Source organism: Monodelphis domestica, chromosome 2, assembly GCF_027887165.1.
Source record: "Monodelphis domestica isolate mMonDom1 chromosome 2, mMonDom1.pri, whole genome shotgun sequence".
NCBI classification, from domain to species: Eukaryota; Metazoa; Chordata; class Mammalia; order Didelphimorphia; family Didelphidae; genus Monodelphis; species Monodelphis domestica.
This window is the reverse complement of record NC_077228.1, coordinates 535,950,309-535,970,601: the sequence shown is the minus strand read 5'-3', so window position 1 is coordinate 535,970,601 and position 20,293 is coordinate 535,950,309. Positions and strand designations below refer to the sequence as shown.

Genomic DNA, 20,293 nt, shown 5'->3' with positions numbered 1-20,293 from the left:
ATACAACACCCATTCCTATTGAAAACACTAGAAAGTATAGGAATAGAAGGGCCCTTCCTAAAAACAATAAACAGTATATACCTAAAACCATCAGCAAACATCATCTGCAATGGGGAAAAACTCGAAGCCTTCCCAATAAGATCGGGAGTCAAACAAGGATGCCCATTATCACCTTTATTATTTAATATTGTACTAGAAACATTAGCAGTAGCAATTAGAGAAGAAAAATAAATTGAAGGTATTAAAATTGGCAGTGAGGAAACCAAGCTGTCACTCTTTGCAGATGATATGATGATTTACTTAAAGAATCCCAGGGAATCAACCAAAAAGCTAATCGAAATAATCAATAACTTTAGCAAAGTTGCAGGATACAAAATAAACCCACATAAGTCATCAGCATTTCTATATATCTCCAGCCCAGTTCAGCAGCAAGAATTAGAAAGAGAAATTCCATTTAAAGTCACCCGAGACAATATAAAATACTTAGGAATCTATCTGCCGAGACAAACACAGGAACTATATGAACACAACTACAAAACACTCTCCACACAATTAAAACTAGACCTAAATAACTGGAAAAACATTGATTGCTCATGGGTGGGATGAGCTAACATAATAAAAATGACCATCCTATCCAAACTTATCTATCTATTTAGTGCCATACCCATTGAACTACCAAAAAACTATTTTACTGAATTAGAGAAAACCATAACAAAATTCATTTGGAAGAATAAAGGATCAAGGATATCCAGGGAAATAATGAAAAAAAATTCAAAGGAAGGTGGCCTTGCAGTCCCAGATCTCAAACTATATTATAAAGTAGTGGTCATCAAAACAATTTGGTATTGGCTAAGAGACAGAAAGGAGGATCAGTGGAATAGACTCGGGGTAAATGACCTCAGCAAGACAGTCTATGACAAACCCAAAGACCCCAGCTTTGGGGACAAAAATTCACTATTTAATAAAAAACTGCTGGGAAAATTGGAAGACAGTGTGGGAGAGATTAGGTTTGGATCAACACCTCACACCCTACACCAAGATAAACTCAGAATGGGTGAATGACTTGAATATAAAGAAGGAAACTATAAGTAAATTAGGTGAACACAGAATAGTATACATGTCAGACCTTTGGGAAGGGAAAGATTTTAAAACCAAGCAAGAATTAGAAAGAGTTACAAAATGCAAAATAAATAATCTGGATTACATCAAATTAAAAAGGTTTTGTACAAACAAAACCAATATAACTAAAATTAGAAGGGAAGCAACAAATTGGGAAACAATGTTCATAACAAAAACCTCTGACAAAAGTCTAATTACTCAAATTTATAAAAAGCTAAACCAGTTGTACAAAAAATCAAAACATTCTCCAATTGATAAATGGGCAAGGGACATGAATAGGCAATTTTCAGTTAAAGAAATCAAAACTATTAATAAGCACATGAAAAAGTGCTCTACATCTCTTATAATCAGAGAGATGCAAATCAAAAACAACTCTGAGGTATCACCTCACACCTAGCAGATGGGCTAACATGATAGCAAAGGAAAGTAATGAATGCTGGAGGGGATGTGGCAAAGTAGGGACATTAATGCATTGCTGGTGGAGTTGTGAATTGATCCAACCATTCTGGAGGGCAATTTGGAACTATGTCCAAAGGGCAGTAAAAATCTGTCTGCCCTTTGATCCGGCCAAAGCATTGCTGAGTTTGTACCCCAAAGAGATAATAAGGAAAAAGACCTGTAGAAGAATATTCATAGCTGTCCTCTTTGTGGTGGCAAAAAATCGGAAAATGAGGGGATGCCCTTCAATTGGGGAATGGCTGAACACATTGTGGTATATGTTGGTGATGGAATACTGTTGTGCTAAAAGGAATAATGAACTGGAGGGATTCCATGTGAACTGGTACGACCTCCAGGAAGTGATGCAGAGTGAAAGGAGCAGAACCAGGAGAACATTTTACACAGAGACTGATACACTGTGGCACAATCGAACTTAATGGGCTTCTCCATTAGTGTCAACGCAATGCCCCTGAACAATCTGCAGCGATCTATGAGAAAAAAAAAAACTATCCACAAGCAGAGGACAAACTGAGGGAGTAAAAACACCGAGGAAAGGCAATAGCTTGACTACAGAGGTTGAGGGGACATGATCAAGGAGAGATGCTAAATGAGCACCCTAATGCAAATACCAACAAGGAAATGGGTTTAGAGGAAGGACACATGTGATACCCAGAGGAATTGCCCGTAGGCTAGGGAAGGGGGGGGCAGGGGAATGATGTTTCCAATGAATAATGGAAAATGACCAAATAAAATAATGTTTTAACAACTAAAAAACAAACAAACAAACACCTCACTGCCTGTCTGAGACTCAATACCAAGGACTGGCTCCAAGGCAGAAGAGTGGTAAGGGTGAGGCAATGGGGGTTAAGGGACTTGCCCAGGGTCACATGGTAAGTGTCTGAGGCCAGATTTGAACCTGGATCTCCTGACTCCAAGCCTGGCACTATCTACTGCACTACCTAGCTGCCCCAAACCATACCATCAATGAAGAATTAAAAGGGGGAGGGAGGTATGATATTCAGCAAAACTAACCACCATATCAAAAACTTGCAGCATCGTAAATAGTGCCCCACACCCATATCCCCCCACCTCTGCAAAGGAGCAAAAGAAGTCCATTCTGCTATCTCTTCCTTGGGGTCAAGCTTGGAGATGCTCTCCTTTAGGAGGGAAGCTGGGTTTCTGTAGGAGTGGTCAAGGGAAGGGGGAGCCATCTAGGCACCCCAAGAACTGAGCTCATTGTCTTGGCTCTAATGGCCAAGGGTCAATGACTAAAGAAGCAAGATGGCGTCTTCCTTTGGGATCTCATTGTAGGTCTCTCCCAGTGTGTAAAGTCCTTCCACGAATACAGTGACTGATCTAGAGTCAATAGTCTTTGAGAAATACCTAGAGACCTAGGGGGGTGGATTTTCTGAGGTTCACACAGCCAGCAGGTGTGAAGAGGTAGTTTTCGCACCCCAAAGCTGGCCACACTACCTCCTGTTGGTAGCACTACTCTTTGTCTTCTTGGTGGCAACAGGACCAAGACCAGGTGGGTGGTTGTTAAATATTCTCTGAATCACAAGGTTGAAGGAGCTGTCAGTGGCCATCCTGGACAGGAATCCCCTCTGCAGCTCTGCTGACAAGAGGTCATCCAGCCTCCGTTTGGACCCCTCCAGCCACGGGGAGCTCACTCCTTATTGGAGCAGCTCTAGGAAAGATTTCATTACCTTGAGCTTAAATCTGTCTCTCTGGTCCTTCCCTCCATGGTCCATTCCTCCTCCCACAGAGCTCCCCAGAGAGTACTTAGTGGGTTAGGGTAGCGAGGACTAGGCCTAAAGCCACCATCGAGGGGCAGGAAAGTGTCTAAACATCTGAGCCCTCCAACCACTTGCCTTGGCTATCAAATACTTCTCAGTATCAGAAATAAGTTGTTTCAGGCATTTATTTATCAGAGATGTGATCTAGGAGGTTTGTAAGTCAGAGGGATCTGGGTTCAAATCCTCACTTTGCCTCCACTTACTAACCATGTGACCTTGGACAAGATGCTTCATCCCTTTGGTTCAGTTTCTTCATCTGTAAAATGGGTGGGTTATACTAGAGATCCCTGTCAGCTATTATAACAATAGTAATGGCAGAATAATAATAACTCACATTTATTTGTCACTTAAAACTTTCCAAGGCACTTTATGTGTTATTGTCAATCCCCTGATAGAATGGAAGCTCCTTGAGGACAGGGTCTATTTTTTTCCTCTGCATCCCCAGCACCCAGGGCAGTGCCTTGCACACAGTCAGTACTTAATAAATGCTTATGGTCTGATGAAATTACTTCCTCATTTAAATCTCTCAACAATCCTGTGAGCCAGGTGCTATTAGCATTCCCATTTTATAGATGAGGAAACCAAGGCTTAGGAAGGCTTGTTGGATTGGTCCAGTCACAGAATTAGTAAGTGTCTAAAGAAGGATTCAAACCCAAGTCTTCCCTATTCTGAGTCCAGGATTCCATCCACTGAACAACACTGTCTTTTAAGCTACAGCACTATAAAATAATGGACAGGTGGCACAATCGATAGGGTCTGGAGTAAGGAAAACTCATTGTCCTGAGTTCGTAGCTAGCCTTAGACACTTACTAGTTGTGTGACCCTGGGCCAGTCACTTAACCCTATTGGCTTCAGTTTCCTCATCTGTAAAAGGAACTGGAAAAGGAAATGGCAAACTACTCCAGTATCTCTGCCAAGAAAATTCCAAAAGAGGGAGATAGAGCCAGCTTCTAAATTGAAATGACTAGTGTCTACCCTACTGTTATTAATAATATCCTCTTCCTTTCCCACTGGAAATCTTGCTCATGCCCAGCGGGCTGCCCACCCCCACCCCCCCACTTCTCAGCTTCCTTTTACTTTTGTCATCATTAGAGTGGAAGCTCCTTGAGAGGAGGGCCAGTCTTCCTTTTTACTTCTATTTGCCTTTCTGGGGGCTCATAGTATGTACTTAAATGTCTGTCGAGTGACTGATTAACCAGCTAAACATATTTCTTATTCTTTCTGGATTTTCAGAGTACTTTACTCCCATCAGCCCCAGGAGGGAGAGAGTGGGTGACACTGGTGTCATTAGAGCTGAAAGGGCACATAGAGACCATTTAGCTAACCCCCTCATTTTACAGATTGGGGAACTGAGGCCCAGGGAGGTTAACAATGACTTGACACCATTAGCAAGTATGAGACTCCCATGTGATGATGCACAGGGGTTACAATTTACTGATAAGGTGATGGGTTCAAAATACTGAAAGTGATTTGAGAAGTGCCTTCCCAAGAATCTGGGAGCAAGCACATTGATGAAGACATGAATTTAGACCCCTTTAACAGTTTCCCCCATTCTCACTCCTGCCCTTCCCATTTTAGCTCCTTCTGGCTACCTGCAGATGGTGTGCCCAGCTGGTGCCAGTCACTGAGGGGAGGTCCCTAATGCAGTCAGGAAGCAGCTGGGCAGTGCAGTGGTTAGAGCACTTTGTGTCTGCTTTAACCTTTGATGGATGTGTGGTCCCTTACATACTCTGTTCGTCATCTGAGGGGAATGGGCTAGATGTCCTCCATGTTCCCACTCAGCTCTAAGTCAGTGATGCCCTTATGGGGAGAGGCTGTGGGGTCCCTGAGATAGATGTGGGGTCTCAGGGATGGAACCATCTAGGCATTCTGGCTCCAGCTCCAGGCTTCCTCCCAAAACCTTGTCCCATTCCTCCCCCCACAGGCTCCATCAGGAAACATCCCTTTGAGGGCCAATGATTTTCTCCCAATTCCTGGGAGGGGGCTGTAAGGCAGCAAGTCCAACATCTCAGGAGCTGCCTTCAAAGCCAATGCTGCCATAGCCAGGGTAGGTCTATCCATTGGCAAAGGCCAAGCCAAAGCCATCAGGCTCATCTTCATGACTGCAGCCCAAGAGGAAGCCAAATTTGAGGGAGGGCTCCCCATGGGACTTGTCTCCCCCTAGTCCAGGCAGCATTTGCCCTTCTTTTGACTGGCTGAATTCTCCAGATCAATCGAGGGGTTCTTCTGCTGAGCTGGGCCGCCATGTTGTTCTTCCCTTTGTAATAACTCACGAGCTGGGAAGAGAGAGGAGAAGTGAAGGATGAGAACATGTGTCCCAGAGGCTAATTTCCCCCTCACTCACTTGAAAGTCCCTCTAAGGGATCCATGTGGGAAAAGCTCCCAAGCCAATACCTCTAGTATTCATCCAAATTGTCCCAGGCTTTTTCCTGGACTTAGAGATGCTTAGAAGAGAGGCAAGACCCATAGAGTGGATGGATCTATGTCCCAATGGGGGAGGGGGGTCCTCTCCCAGAGGCCTGCAGAGCAGATCTCAAAGTTTGAGGGCTGCCCATCAATCCATCAATGAATATTATTAAGCACCTACTATGTACCTGGCACTAGGCATACAGAGACAAAATCCAAAATATCCCTTGTCCTCAAAGAGCTTATATTCCCTTAGGGAATAGACTATAGAAATAATCTGGATTCATACTCCTACAAGTCAAATGTCCTTGGGCAAGTTTCTTCCTTTTTCTGAGCCTCAGTTTCTCCTCCATAAAATGAGGGAGGAGAAGGTAGGTGGTTCAGTGGGGAAGATTGAGTCTGGAGCCAGGAAGATGAGTCTTCTCAAATCTGGGCTCAAGGGGATAGCTTGGTGTCTCACTGTATTGAGAACCAGGCCTAGAGATGGAAGTTCTGGGATCAAATCTGGGAAAGTCACCCAGCCCTTACTGCTCATCTGCCCTGGAAGCAACAAACAGTATTGATTCTAAGATGTAGGTGAGGGGCTAAAAAAATCTGGTCTCAGTTACTTTCCAGCTATGTGACCCTAGGCAAGTAACCTAACCCCAATTGCCTAGCCCTAACCATTCTTCTACCCTGAAAGCAATTCTCAATGATTCCAAAATGAAGATAAGGGCTTAAAAAAAAATCTGACCTCATGCATTTCCTAATTGTGTGAACCTAGTCAAGTCACTTCACCCTTTTGGCCTCAGTTTTCTCAGCTGTAAAATGACTGGAGAAGGAAATAGCAAACCACTCCAGTATCTGTCAAGAAAACCCCATATGGGGTCACAAAGAGTCGGACATCACTGAACAAAATGAGGGAGGCTGGACCAAATGGTTCTTCTAGTTTTAAATCTAGTCCTTTAACTTCCCTTAGCCTCAGTTTCTTTATCTGTAAAATGAAGGGGCTGGACTAGATGACCTCTGAGATTCCTCCCACTTCTAAATCTTTGTTCTATAACTCACTTCAGAGTAAACAAGGCTTCCCATTCTCTTTCCAAAGAGTACAAACTTGCAGACTCCTGACTTCTCCAGCAAGGGTTCCAGATCTATGGCTGGAGGGGATCTCAGAGGCCATCTAGTTCTAATCCTTACTTTACAGCTAAGGAAACTGAGGCTGGGGTGGGGGAAGAAAGGAAGTGGTAGAGCCAAGATTCAAACCCAGGCCCTCCAACTCCAGGACTCCTCAGGTGTGGGTTGTATCTTGAAGCCAGGTTGGATGGAGGACTATGGGCTTGGGAAGAACCAACAGGGAGCAAAGATAGGAGGGCCCATAGGACTGAAGCTGCTTGTTCATGTCTAGAAACCCAACCTGAAACCTCCTCTTCATACATCTGATTGTGTGCCTCAGTTTCCTTAGCCATGTTGTATTATTTGCTCATTTTAGTTGTGTCTGACTCTGTGACCCCACTGGGGATTTTCTTGGCAAGATATTGGATGGGTTTGCCCATTTTACAAAAGAGGAAACTGAGACCAACAGGACCTGTCTGAGGCTAGATTTGAACTCAGGAACATGAGTCTGCCTGACTCCAGGCCCAGCATTCCATGTACTATGGTGCCACCTAGCTGTTCATTCCTCAACTATAAAATGGGAAAATGGCATCTTTTCAGAGACTGATGTGAGGAGCTTTTGGCTCGGTGTCTGGCTCCTAGAAAGTGCCTGTATCTGTGTTGGCTGCCTCATCATCATCATCATCATCATCATCATCATCATCATCATCATCACCATTCTCTCACCTATGGCAGTGAAGGCTTCGGTCACTTGGTAGTTTAGTTTGGCCGATGTTTCCATGAACAGTAACTTGTTACTTTCTGAGAATGTTTTTCCTTCCTGGAATAGAGCAGAACATGCACATTTGTGTGACTCAGAACCCAGAACCCTCGAGTCTTGAAGAATGGCTATCTCTCTTCTGGATTCTGTCAGACCCTGACTCAAGCAGTTTCCTTACATACTTAGTGAGAAGGTGGAGCTAGACCATCTCCAGACGTCTTCTAACTCCAAATGGAAGGCATCATCTGGTTCAACATTGTCATTTTACAGAGTGGAAAACTGAGGTTCTGGTTGGTCATGGGACCACGGACAAAGCTGGAAGATTCCTCAGAATCTCTCTAGCTTGATCCTCTTTCTGGATGAGGGATCTCAGGCTCAGGTGAAATAATGTATGCTCGAATTCATAGGTAGACAGAATTTGAACTCAGGTCCTATGATTAGAGAGAATCATTGCTCTTTCCACTATACAGTGCATTTTCCAAGTAAATTTTTGAAACTTCTTATTCCCAGGAGGTGATCTCAAATAAAAATAACACTGGAAATCACAAGGCCAGAGTTCAAGTCCCATGACTGCCAATGACTACCTGTGTGAACTTGTCCAAGTCATTTCCCAATCTGGGCCTTAGTTTCCTCCTCCATGAATAAAGGGACAGAACAAGAGAATTCCCAAGCTCTTTCACAGTCTTTGGACTCTGCCTCTCCTGATTTCCCACTTAAAACATTTCAGAAAAAGTAAAAAACTTTTTCTCAAAAGAAAAGTAGAGAAACCAAGGTCCAGAACCATTGTTGGCCATTTTCTCCATCTCAGGGCAGACTCCAGCATAGACAAGAAGAAGCTGTGAAGTACCAGGGAGAATTAGAGCTGGCCCAACCCAATGGTTTTACAAATGAAGCTCAGCCACTTTCACATGGCTCCCTTGACTCCCAGGCCACCCCAGTCCTCATCCAGGGTTCTTTCCACAAGACTCGGATGTCCTCAGGTAGGCTCTGAGTGATGAAAAGCCCAATGAAGAGATAACAAGACATGGTGGGGGCAGGGGGAGGGGGGGCCCACCAAGGCAGAACATTGTATACATTATCCATGGTCAATAAAGTGTGTTCTCTGCCACAAATGAGACTTTGGGCTGCCATTATCAAGGGGAATGACAAAAGGCATCAAGAAAGCTTTTTTTTTAACAAAGCCTAGGCTGTCCTCTTTCAATATGGCGCCCCAAACAGGACTGGTCTCCTGGCAAGGACCAAAACCATACCTCAAATGTCACTTCCCGAGAATCCTCAAGATCCATCTTGTTGCCTACCAAAATTACAACAATTTCTTCAGGCTGAAACTCATTCTCCAGCTCCTTCCACCAGTTCTGGGCCCTGTGGAAAGTGTCCTTAAAAAGACCAGGATTTTAAGTGGTTAAGCATTATAAACTTTATATATATGTAGAAAACCCTGAGCTTTTGACTTAGAATCAATACTGTGTGTTGGTTCCCAGAGAGATAAGCAGTAAAGGCTGGACAATGGAGGTGAAATGGTGTTACTGTTGTTTGGCTTTGGTTTTTAATCCCACATAATTAATACTTGCTCCAAAGCCCTAATAACGTGGTTCATGGACCCTTCCCTTGAGTGCTTTGTAGCAGAGGCAACAATCACAGACTTTGAGAGCAGGAAGAGACTTTGGGGGCAGTGGCCATCTCATCCAACCCTCCTACAAAGGGGACTGATCACCATGATAAGACTCCAGACAAGTGGTCAGCTGGCCAGCCTCCGCTAGCACACTTCTGAACACAAGGCCTTCTCTGTCTCTGGCCACAACTGTCCCCAGAGGGAACCCAGAGGACTGGGCCTGGGATCCAATGCCCTGGAGGGATTTCAGCAAAAGCTTCATCCAAAACTGAAGCAGGACCCTTGGGGCATTCTGAGTGAAAGGATTTTTACTCCTCAGAGTCAGTTCATCAGTCAATTTTGTTTTTCAACCTGCCCTGGGCTTCAGGGCCAAAGATGACATGCAAAGCCAGGCTATCCCCCTGTTGATATGCTAAAAGTGGCCCCTGTTTATTTGTCCAGTGACTCACCAAGCTGAACCATATGGTATCATTAGATTATTTAATGCTCAACTCAGCTGGATCAGTGCAAATTAAGTCTCCACCCTAGTCAAACATTATGCCAATGCTGGGCATGGGGGGAGGGTAACAAAGAGAAAATGAAAATGGATTTTGCCCTTATAGGTCAGGGATTAAAGCTAGAAGGCATCTTGGAGGTCACTGAGTCCAACCCCTTCATTTTACATATGGGAAAACTGAGGCCTTGGGAACTGAAGTGATTTACCCAGGGTCACACAAATAATGTGTCTGATGGGAGATAGGAGCACAGCTCTAGCCACTATACCATGCATTCTACCGAAAGATTCAACAAGCATATAGAAAAATAACCACAAATTAATGGGGAAGGTTTCATGTTCCCACAAGAAGCTCAGCACCTGGGATCTGTGAAAGGATATTCTTGGTTCTCTTTGTCTATTCTGAGTTTGCCTTTGTAAAAAGGGAATCCTTTGTTCTCTTTGCCTAGTTGGAGTTAACACTTTGAAATAACAATAACTTAGTACCTCACTAGACTGAAAACAGGATTTTTTTTGTTTACTTTTGGATTAATTGACAAAAGCAAATACACTCTTATTTAAACCTAAAGTAAGGGAAGTCCACAAACTCTGACTCCTAGGAGGAGAGTTAACACCTTTAGAGATGAGTCAGAAAGATTCTTAGAAGAGCTCCACCCTTTTTCTAACTCAAACAGACAGAAACTTTTAAATTCTTTTAAGAATTCACACTCATAAACATGTGGTTCTAAAGTTGTGAATCCTAGGAGAATTGCTACCTTCAGAGGAAGAGAAGTGTGACAACTGTGATTGGCCCCTGTGAAGAGGGGCAAGGATAGAAAACCACCATAAAAGCCGCAAAATCCTTGGGCTGGCAGTCTGGTGAAGTTGAGTCTTGTGGAGAGTGTCTTCTGGAGATAGTCTTTGAGGAAACCTCATGGGAGACTGTAGCATGGCTCCTGACTTCAACTTAGACTGACTCCTAGACTATTTGGTTGGGTGAGTGAAAAGGTTCACTCCCTTCCTAGTTTTCTAAGAGACTAGCTTCCATCTTGGAGGAGGCAACATGATTACTCACTACTGGTCCTCCTGGCTGAGGACTAGTATAGGTTTTTTCTCTAACATCTCTTTCACATTTCTCTACTTTATTGTTTCCCCTCTATTTTGGTAAATAAACTACACCCAACCATAAAATTTAACCTTTACAGATCTAGGTCTTGCAGGGAGCTTGGGATTCCAAGAGGGTGAAGGGAAGAGGGATGGCCAAAAAGTCAGAGCAGGGGCAGATGGGAATGTCAAAATCATTGATGGTATTGATGGAGTCCAGAATGTTCACAAAACACTGTGAGTGTGCTAACTCATCTGACCATCACAACAACCCTGGAGGTAAGTGCTATTATTATTGTCACTTTACAGATGAGGAAACTGAGGCACTGAGCAGTAAATAACCTCCCTGGAAAGTATCTGAGGCAAGATTCAAAGTCAGGTCTTCTTGATTTATGGAGGGGAAGAGCAAGTTGGAATAGAGAGTATATCAGGGACAGTAAGGCAACCTCAGATGGAAAGGGACGCTGGACCCAGATAATGCTCTCAAATGCCAAAGAAAATACCAAGTATTGGAGCCTAGAGGTAATAGGGAGCCAATGACATTCATTGAGCAAGAGAAAAAGAGGTCAGATCTGCATGTTGAGAATCCCACTTTGGCAGCTCTGAGGACCCTGGACTTTTCCCCAACTGTCCCCTCAGGTCTAGAATTCTCTGCCTCCTCATCTCCATCTCCTGGCCTCCCTGGCTTCCTTCAAACTCCCACCTCCTATGGGAAGCCTTTCCCTGTCCCTCTCAATTCTAGGGGATGCCTCGGTTTCTCTTGACTATCTCTAATTTATCTCCCGTCTGTCTTGTCTGTACCATGTTGTTTCCATGCTGTCTTCCCCATGAGACGGGGAGCTCACTGAGGCACTGGATTTCTATTGATGAGAAATCGGATTGGAGCGAGACTGTAGAGAGTGGAGGCAAACAGACTGCCATTTAAGTACAGTTTGCCCAGTAAGACACAGAGGTGGCCATATGAGTAGAGAGAAGAGGACTATGGGAGAGGCAGTATATCTGATTAGCTCCAGGCCGGAGAGAGAAGAAAGAGGTGAGGACGGACACCTCCAGGGTGACGACTAGAAGGAATGCTGGGACTCTGGTCATATTTGACCCGAATGGGACCTCACCAGGCTTTAAGAAAAAGAATAGATGCTGCCCAGAGCAACTGACGGCTAGACCTGGGGTGAACCATACCTTCTTGGCAATGTCATAAACCAAGAGAGCGGCATTGGCGCCCCGAAAATAGAGGTGGCAAACGCTGTGATACTTCTCCTGTCCCGCGGTGTCCCAGAGCTCCAGCTTCAAGGCCTTCCCATCCACTTCCATCATATGAGTGAAGAAGGCGCCTGGAAGGAGACGAGGTCAGGAATTGTCATCAATTTACCGTCATCTGTTTTATGGGCGGCCGCGACCAGGAGCCCCTCCCTAGTGGCCCAACTGGACTCGGTTGGTCCCAGCACAAGAATCTCTTTTCATACTCTTGGGTGCCTTCCCTTCCATCTTAGAAGCAATGCCCCAGCTTTAGTAGGACCCTCTCCCCAACTCAGAAGGCTTCCTTGAAGGCTAAGAGCCCAATGCCTTTTGAAAGTCTCTTTCCCAATCCTGTTTGAAGAGATCTTCCTTGGGGCACTGATCAGAATGAATGAATGAATGGATTCGAATTTGGATCTCACGCACATCTTCAAAAAAGGATTGTTAAAAATGTCATTTGGAAATCTGTCCTCAGACACTTCCCAGCTGTGTGACCCTGGGCAAGTCACTTGACCCCCATTGCCTAGCCCTTACCACTCTTCTGCCTTGGAGCCAACACACAGTATTGACTCCAAGATGGAAGGTGAGGGTTTCAAAAAAAATGTCATTTGGACATGTTTAATGAAATAAATAAACCTTTTTTTTTATGATCGTTGATGCTAAGTATTGGTTCCAAGGCAGAAGAGTGATAGGGACTAGGCCACTGGAGTTCAGTGACTGGTCTAGGGTCACACAGCTAGCCAAATTTGAACCCAGGACATCCTATTTCCAAGGTTAGCTCTATCCGCTGAGCCCCAGCTTCAATTTCTCTCCAAAGTAAAATGAGGGGATTGGATGGTTGGCTTTTCCTTCCTTCTCCAGAGCTATAACTAGAAAGTCCCACCAGATGTCACTGTCGCCCCATGCAATGGCACCCCGACAGCCTTTAGGCAATGAAGGAGCCCAATTCTCCATTCTCCTTCTCTGGCTGGGGCTGGCTTTAAGGGGGATGCCTTTAATTTCCCAGGTTTCCCATAGAGGGGGCCAAGTGAGAAAAAGCTTCCCATCACTCTCAGGAGGACCCCAGTTCAAATCCTGCCTTAGCCAATTACAAGCTGTGTGACCCTGGGCAAGTCTTTCTCCTTTTGGTGCCTTGATTTCCTCATCTATAAAAGGGGGACAACAAAAGCACCTGCCTCCCAGGGTCAAGAGAGCAAACATGCATACGATGCTCTGAAAACTTTCAGGTGCCAAATAAATGCTAAGTATGGTTAGAATGGTTTGTCTCCAGAGCTAGAAGGGACCTCGGAGGCCCATAACCCAATTCCCTCCCTTTTGAGAGTGGGAAACTGAGGTTCATGGGAGTGAGGGGTTTAGGGCCATGTCTATTGTACTCCCACAGCAGATGGGGCCAGAAGAAGAAACTGAGGCCCAGCCGGGGGAAGGGTCTTGCCCAAGACCCCACAGGGAGCAGGTACAAGGCAGAGAGGATTTGAACTCAGGTTCCCCAGACTCCAGTCAGTGGTTATTCCACATGCAGCATCCCTGGGGCCTCCTCATAGGGGAATGGAGTGGGTGCCTAACTTAGCTATCATTGGTCCAGCTCTGCACTCTGCTCTAAAGGAATAAAGGGATGGACACAAATGGAAATGGCCCTGGCCCAGGGACTCACTACCTCTCCTGGGAACCCAGTGGATCCTCCCAGGGAACACAAGCTCCCTGCAGGTTCCTAGGACTCAGTGCCTGGCACATAGTAGGCACTTCATAAACATTCATTGCTATATGGATGAATGGACTCATGTTGTTCAATCATTTCAGACTAGCCCCTCTCTGGGGGATCCCATTTGAGGTTTTTCTTGGCGGAGATCCTGGAGGGATGGCCATCTCCTTCTCCAGCCCATTGGACAGGAGGAAACTGAGGCAAACAGGGGAAAGGGACTTGGTCAGGGACACACAGCTAGGAAATATTAGAGAGCAGACTTGAAGAGTCTTCCTAATTCTAGGCTTGGTACTTTAGCCACTGAGCCACCCATCCATCCATCCATCCATCCATCCATCCATCCATCCATCCGTCCATTCATTCATTCATTCATTCATTCATTCATTCCTGAGGTAGAAGATGTGCTTGGGACTGGGGGAGATGAATGAAATGAAAGGAGGAAGGACCAAGGTCTCCCTTTTCCCTGCAGCTGGGGGCAAAGTCAGTGCCCCCCAGAGGAAGCCCATTCCACCCAGCAGGTATATCGAACCCAAGTAGACCCCTTTGCCCTTTGCATCAAGTGTCCTAACTGAGGCTCCTGTCCAAGGCCAAGAGAGACACATGGAACTCTTTCCCCAGGTTGGCCCCTCACACTCCAAGAGAGCCCCATTTAGAGGTCTCTGGGCCTCCTTGGCAAGAGGAACCCAGCTCATAGCAATGGCGCCCAGGAAGATGCTACCCAGAGGAAGCTCCCCTCAGAGGAGCGCAAGAGCAGCTAGCACAGTGCCTGCACTTAGGAAGTTCCAATTTGAACCCAGGTTCAAATTACTCTTGATTCTTTGCTGGCACCACACTGGGTTCAAATTTGACCTCGGACATTTCTACTTGAATGACCCTGGGCAAGTCACTTACCCTCGACTGCCAGCCCTTGCAGCTCTTCTTAGAACTGACACTAAGATAGATGGTAAAGGTTATTCGTTTTTGTTTTTTTAATTAAAGGACATAATTAAAGACAGCAGGGTGGCTCAGTGGATAGAGAACCAAACGTGGGAGACAGAAGTCCTGGGTTCAAATCTAGCCTCAGATGCTACCTAGCTGGGTGACCCTAGGCAAGTCACTGAACCCCCATTGCCCAACCCTTACGTTCTGCTGCCTTGGAACCAATCCACAGGATTGATTCTAAGACGGAAGGGAAGGCCCAGAACTGGTAAGAAATGAACTAGAAAAGGGCACGGTGGCCCCTTGGTTCCTTCGGCCTCACACACGGGCACCTGCAGCAGCACTTACAGCCCAGGGTTGGCAGGATCTCCCTAAAGTCGTTCTTGAGGAATCGCAGAGCTAGGCTGGATTTGCCCACAGAGCTGCTGCCCAGGAGAACCACCTTGAAGATGGAGGGCTGCTGGGAGTCACCATCCGACCGGGGATTGCCTCCAGCCTGGGCCATATCCTGCGAGGAAGAGAGACAGTCAGAAGCAGCTCCAGGAAGCCCTGCGATGCCCCGGGAGCCCAAAAGGGCACGAGGTGGAGCGTCGAGGAACAGAGTCCCATTTAGTTGCTCTGAGAGGCAGTCATGGGGAGGAGAGTCGCCATGTTGCCCTACCCAGACTGACTCAATACATTACAAAACTGTGCTTGGTCTACCCCGGTAGTTCATCCGAGAATCTCAAAGCTGAGTGGTCTGAGCCAGAAAATCAGTCAAATCTCAGCTTTGCTGCTTTGTTTGCTGCATGACCTTGCAGTAACCTGCCTGTGCCTCAGTATCCCTGCCTGTAAAATGGCTGCTTCTGGGCAGCAGAGGCTCTTTTCTCCATGGATCACTTGGAGAATTTTCAAGTACTTTCTCATGACCCATAATTCTAGCTCTGACCAGTTACTGCCTTTGCTCCCACCTTCAACCTCTCATCCAAGACTGAAGCTGGGAGGCTTTGAGAGGTCGACTCACGTGAGGGTTTGAGTCCCCTTCCCAGAAACAGTTTAAGTTATCAAAGGAAAGGTGAAATTTCCATTTTTGTGGCTGTTCCATCATTTTCCAATCAGGACTCCATTTGGGATTTTCAAAATCCTGGAGTGCTTTGCCATTTCTTACTCCAGCTCACATGATGGATGAGGAAACTGAGGCAAAACAGGGCTAAGGGACTTATCCAGGGTCACACAGCTAGGAAGAGTCTGAGGCAGAATTTGAACTCAGAGAAGAGGAGTCTTCTTAACTTTAGACTTCTATTCCCAGCAACTCCTAGCAGCCCATTACAGGTTAATAAAAAAGGTTAAGATGTCATTTTTGCCCCTTCTAAGTTTCTGGATTCCCTAAAATCTCTCCAGAGGTCCCAGGTTCAAGTCTAAGGCCCCCATTCCATTTCACAGACAAGGAAACTTCCTATTCTATGGGCCTGGAAGGAGTATTTGAGTTCAACTCTCTCGTTTGACAAAGGGAAGAAACTGAGACCTAACAGGAATCGCTGACTTAAAAATGGAGGGAGCAGAAGAACCAAGTCCAAACTCTGGCCCAGGCCCCTGCAACCATCCAGCCTGATGACCCTGAGATTGCTACCCCAAAACACCCCAGGGACTCCTTTATTGGCCCAAATCCATCAGCTTCTCTGAGATTTCTTTTTCTTTTGCCTTTTCTGCCCAAAAGTGAAGGTTCCATGGTACAGGGGAAGGAGTTCTGGACATGGAGTCCAAAGGTCTGGGCTCAAATTCTGTCACGGTTACTCCCAAACTGTGTCCCATCCCTTGTCTAGGTCTCAGTTTCGTCTGTAAAATAGCATCCGTCTAGATGGCTTTTCAGGTCCCTTCTATAATGCCATCATCTTCTCTGGGCCTCAGTTTCCTCATCTGGAAAATGAGAGTTTGACCTCCAAGATCCCTTCTTGATTTATGACCCTGTAATAGCCTCTGGGCCTCATTTCCTCAACCTTAAAGGAAGAGGTTTACACCTGATGGCCCTTGAGATGCCTTTCTGTTCTCAGACCTACGAATGGACGCTGCTTCTTGAGCCTTCCTCATTCCTTGGCTTCTGAGACATGGGCAGCCTCAAGCCTTGCTGCCCCCCTGTGACATGGACAGAGAGGCTGGAATCAGCTCTCGGTGTCCCTGGATGGGTAGGATGCACACACACATACACCCTATTAGGTAACAATGCAAGGCGATGGGCCACAAGATGACAACATGAATGAAGAGAATTGAGGCCGTAAAAAGATCAGAAAACAGGAGGCTCTCCATGGGCTAGATGAGGCAGGAAAAAAAGCTGGAGGTGTCAGTGGGGCTCAGAGCCCAATAGTCAATAGCATCATGGGCTCGCCAGCTCCAGGAGGGGACAATTCGGGGCATGGAAGTTCAGAAAACTTATGGGGAAAGTTGTTACTACACATAAATACAAACTATCTTTCTAATGGAAATAAAATATCTTTAAAGAAAACAAAATGGGATCATGGGGCAGCAAGTGGGAGCTTTGGTTGTGTTAGGAAGAAGGAGCCCAGAGTCCCTCCTTCTGTAGTCCTGATTAGACCAGTCTGGAGAGATTCAGTTCAATTCTGTAAGCTCTGGTTTAGGAAGGAGGTCGCTGGCCCTGGTGCTAAACCCAAATTCCTCAAACTTGGCTCTGATGTTCTCTCCTCCCCTCAAGAATCCTCCATAGCTATTTGGGGTTTGAATTTCTAAAAATATCTTTTTAAATTTTTGCCTTTTGGGGGGAAGAAAGGGGAAGCTGTGGTTTTAACCTACCAAAAACTTGGGCTTTGGATCCTAGCCAAGAACCTCCCCCTTTCCTTTCCTTCCCTCCCCGCCAACATCTAAGTCAATCCAGGTGTCAGTGATGGTTTTCTGCCTAATTAAATCCAAACCAGAGCTGTCCATTCTCTCCAGGAGAGACAGTGATTGGGTCCAATGATCCAATCAATTTCCAGGTATGGATGATGGAAACCACCATCTTTATAGAGTGTTTTAAGGGTTACAAAGTATTTTCTTCTTCTTAACTCCATCAGGTAGGTAGTATTAATGCTATTGTTCCCATTTTACAGATGAGGAAACTGAGTCTAAATGGGAAGTAACTTGCCTAGGGTCATACAACTTGCCACATCAGTCTGCCTCACTTTCCTCATCTGTAAAATGGGGATAATAATAGCAATCAAGTGAGATGATAGTTTTAAAGTATTTAGTACAATACTAGTAGGTGCTAAATAAAGGCTGTCTGGAGGCAGCTGGGTAGCTCAGTGGATTGAGAGCGAGCCCTAGAGACGGAGACGGGAGGTCGAAGGTTCAAATCTGGCCTCGGCCACTTCCCAGCTGTGTGACCCTGGGCAAGTCACTTGGCCCCCATTGCCTAGCCCTTACCACTCTTCTGCCTTGGAGCCAATACACAGTATTGACTCCAAGATGGAAGGTAAGGGCTTAAAAGAAAAAACAAAATAAATAAATAAATAAAGGCTGTCACATAGTAGGTGTTAAATAAAAGCTGACAAATAGTAGATGTTAAATAAAGGCTGGCACATAGTAGGTGCTAAATAAAATTATCAATTTTATTTATTATTATTATTAATGATTATTAATATTAGGCTAAATCCCAGAACCAAGGGTAGATCTGATCTTACCAGAACCCTCACCCCAAGACTCCACTACACATGTAACCCTGCATCTCCCCAAGCCACCATTACATAAATGTGCCAAGGAATCCAGAGCCCCAGAGAATGTTAAAGCTGGCAGGAGACTTAAGAGATCCCCAAGTCCACTCATCTGGCTTCCTCTCTTTCTTAGTTCTCTGATTTCTGCCAATAGGAAATTGGTCTCTAGGAGCTGTTGCTCAAAGAATAAATTAAGGATAAGCTATACAAAGGCAATTAGGATAAAGTACCTGACCTGGAATCAGGAAGACCTGAGTTCAAATTGGACCTCAGATACTTCCTAGCTCTGTGACCCTGGGCAAGTCCCTTAACCCTGTTTGCCTTGATTTCCTTGTCTAGAAAATGATCTGGAAAAGGAACTGACAAACAGCTCCAGTATTGTTACCAAGAAAACTCCAAAAGGAGTCCCAAAAAGTTGGACACGACGGAACACCAACAAAGAAGCAGGGAGACATTTGGAAAAGCCGATGGTTTTAGGTCTGAAGCTTGGCAGTCTCAGAATAAAGGAGCCTCTGGGAAAATCCATTCCAGATGAATCCATCAGAGCCCGAGCTGGAAGGGAACTTTCTAGAACGTCTAGTTCAGACATTATTTTCCAGAGAAGGAAACTGAGGGCAAGGTTAGGGGTTGTGATTTTCCCGAGGCTACACGGGCCATAAAGAGGGCAGCCAAGATTTTCCCCCAAGTCCCCCTGCCTACAGCGTTGCCTTCTGGCTTTGTTTTATTAAGCTGGACATCACAGAATGGTCCCCCACTCACAGAAAAGATCTATGGGCGATAGAACGGGAGAACATGGCGCACACATACTTGGCCGATTGCTGGGAGATGTTCCCACCTTCGTAGCTAGAACTGCCTTCAGGGATAATCTTGGTCTTGTGGCCAGACGAGAGGGAGTCCAGTTCCGGGGGGGGGGGGGGCCTGGAAAACAAGAAGAAATCATCAGCCGTCCTTATTCCAGCCAACATTTCCACCAGCCCAGAGAGGGGGTGGAAGGAATGGGTGAAGGAACCCACTTGGAGGCAGCCATCTGGTACAATGAAAAGCTTGGCAAATTGGGCGTCTGAAGCCCTCCATTCAACCCTTGTATACAAGTAGGTGGGGCCTCAGTTTCCTTCTCTGTAAAATGAAGAAGTTTCATCAATTATATGGTCTCTAAATCCATTAATATGCTTGATTTGAAGTGATTTGAGGTTCTGGACCTCAGTTGGACTAGAAGACCTCCTGGATCCCTTCCATGATCCTGCAGTCATCTGAGTTTCCAGTCCAGCCATTCTGCAGATGACTTTCAATTTCAGTTCTTTTCAAGAGTTCCTGGAGCAGCTAGGAGGTAGCTCAGTGGATGGAGGGATAGACCTGGAGTCAGGAGGACCTGGGTTCCCATCTGACCTTTGGCACTCTTAGCTGTGTGACCCTGGACAAGTCCCTTAACCCTGATTGCCCAGCCCTTCCTGCTCTTCAGTCTTAGAATTGACACTAAGCCAGAAGTGGGGGAGTGGTTAGAAAAAGAGTTCCTGAGCAGCGCCCGGCCCCTGAGATTCTCCGTCCCCCCAAATCTTCCCAGAGCTATTCTGTAGCTGAGACCTGCAATGGAGACTCGACTTCCCCCAAGGACACTTGCTCCAGCCCTCGCCAGAACTCTGGGCAATAAGTCAGTTGGGGAGAATATAGTGATGATGGGCGATGGAGGGGGATGGAGGGTCGGAACCCCTGAATAAAGGAAAGAGAAAGAAACCCGAATGATGGAGAAGAGCTTGTGGCCCCTCCGGGGGGAGGCAGCTTCCCAGTGAAGAGGCTCCCACGTCCCAAGCCATATGGGTGTCCCTCGGTAGCCCACAGGACCGCCAGGACCCAGAGCACAGAGCAGGGATTTCTGACGTCCCCGAGTCAGAACCAGGGGGACCGCAGGGACCACAGAGTGCAACCTCCTTGTTCAACAGAGGGAGAAACTGAGGCCCAGAGTG

The 20,293-nt window shown here is 45.9% G+C and overlaps 1 protein-coding gene across 4 annotated transcripts; it reads right to left on the bottom strand.

The window, feature by feature from the left end:
- Window positions 1-3,460: 3,460 nt before the first annotated feature.
- On the bottom strand, window positions 3,461-19,287 carry RAB17 (RAB17, member RAS oncogene family). 4 transcript variants are annotated; one of them, XM_056820076.1, is made up of 6 exons: window positions 19,168-19,287; window positions 15,001-15,160; window positions 11,979-12,130; window positions 8,862-8,987; window positions 7,578-7,671; window positions 3,461-5,629 (listed from the first exon to the last, which is right to left on the bottom strand). In XM_056820076.1, the coding sequence occupies exons 1-6, from the start codon at window positions 19,270-19,272 to the stop codon at window positions 5,514-5,516; spliced, it is 753 nt and encodes a 250-aa protein (XP_056676054.1). In that variant the 5' UTR covers window positions 19,273-19,287; the 3' UTR covers window positions 3,461-5,513. The 4 variants fall into 4 exon arrangements, with proteins under 4 accessions (XP_056676054.1, XP_056676055.1, XP_016284842.1 ...); XM_056820077.1 differs by having other exon boundaries at window positions 19,092-19,248; XM_016429356.2 differs by having other exon boundaries at window positions 19,140-19,248.
- Between the last annotated feature and the right edge of the window lie 1,006 nt (window positions 19,288-20,293).

Coding starts and splice junctions, on each gene's coding strand:
- RAB17 (XM_056820076.1), bottom strand. CDS start 19,272: ATGATTTCTTCTTGTTTTCCAGGCCCCCCCCCCCCCCGGAACTGGACT. Junction 12,131..15,000: donor GATCCTGCCAACCCTGGGCT/GTAAGTGCTGCT, acceptor GTCTCCTTCCAG/GCGCCTTCTTCACTCATATG. Junction 7,672..8,861: donor CTCGGGAAGTGACATTTGAG/GTATGGTTTTGG, acceptor GCTCTATTCCAG/GAAGGAAAAACATTCTCAGA.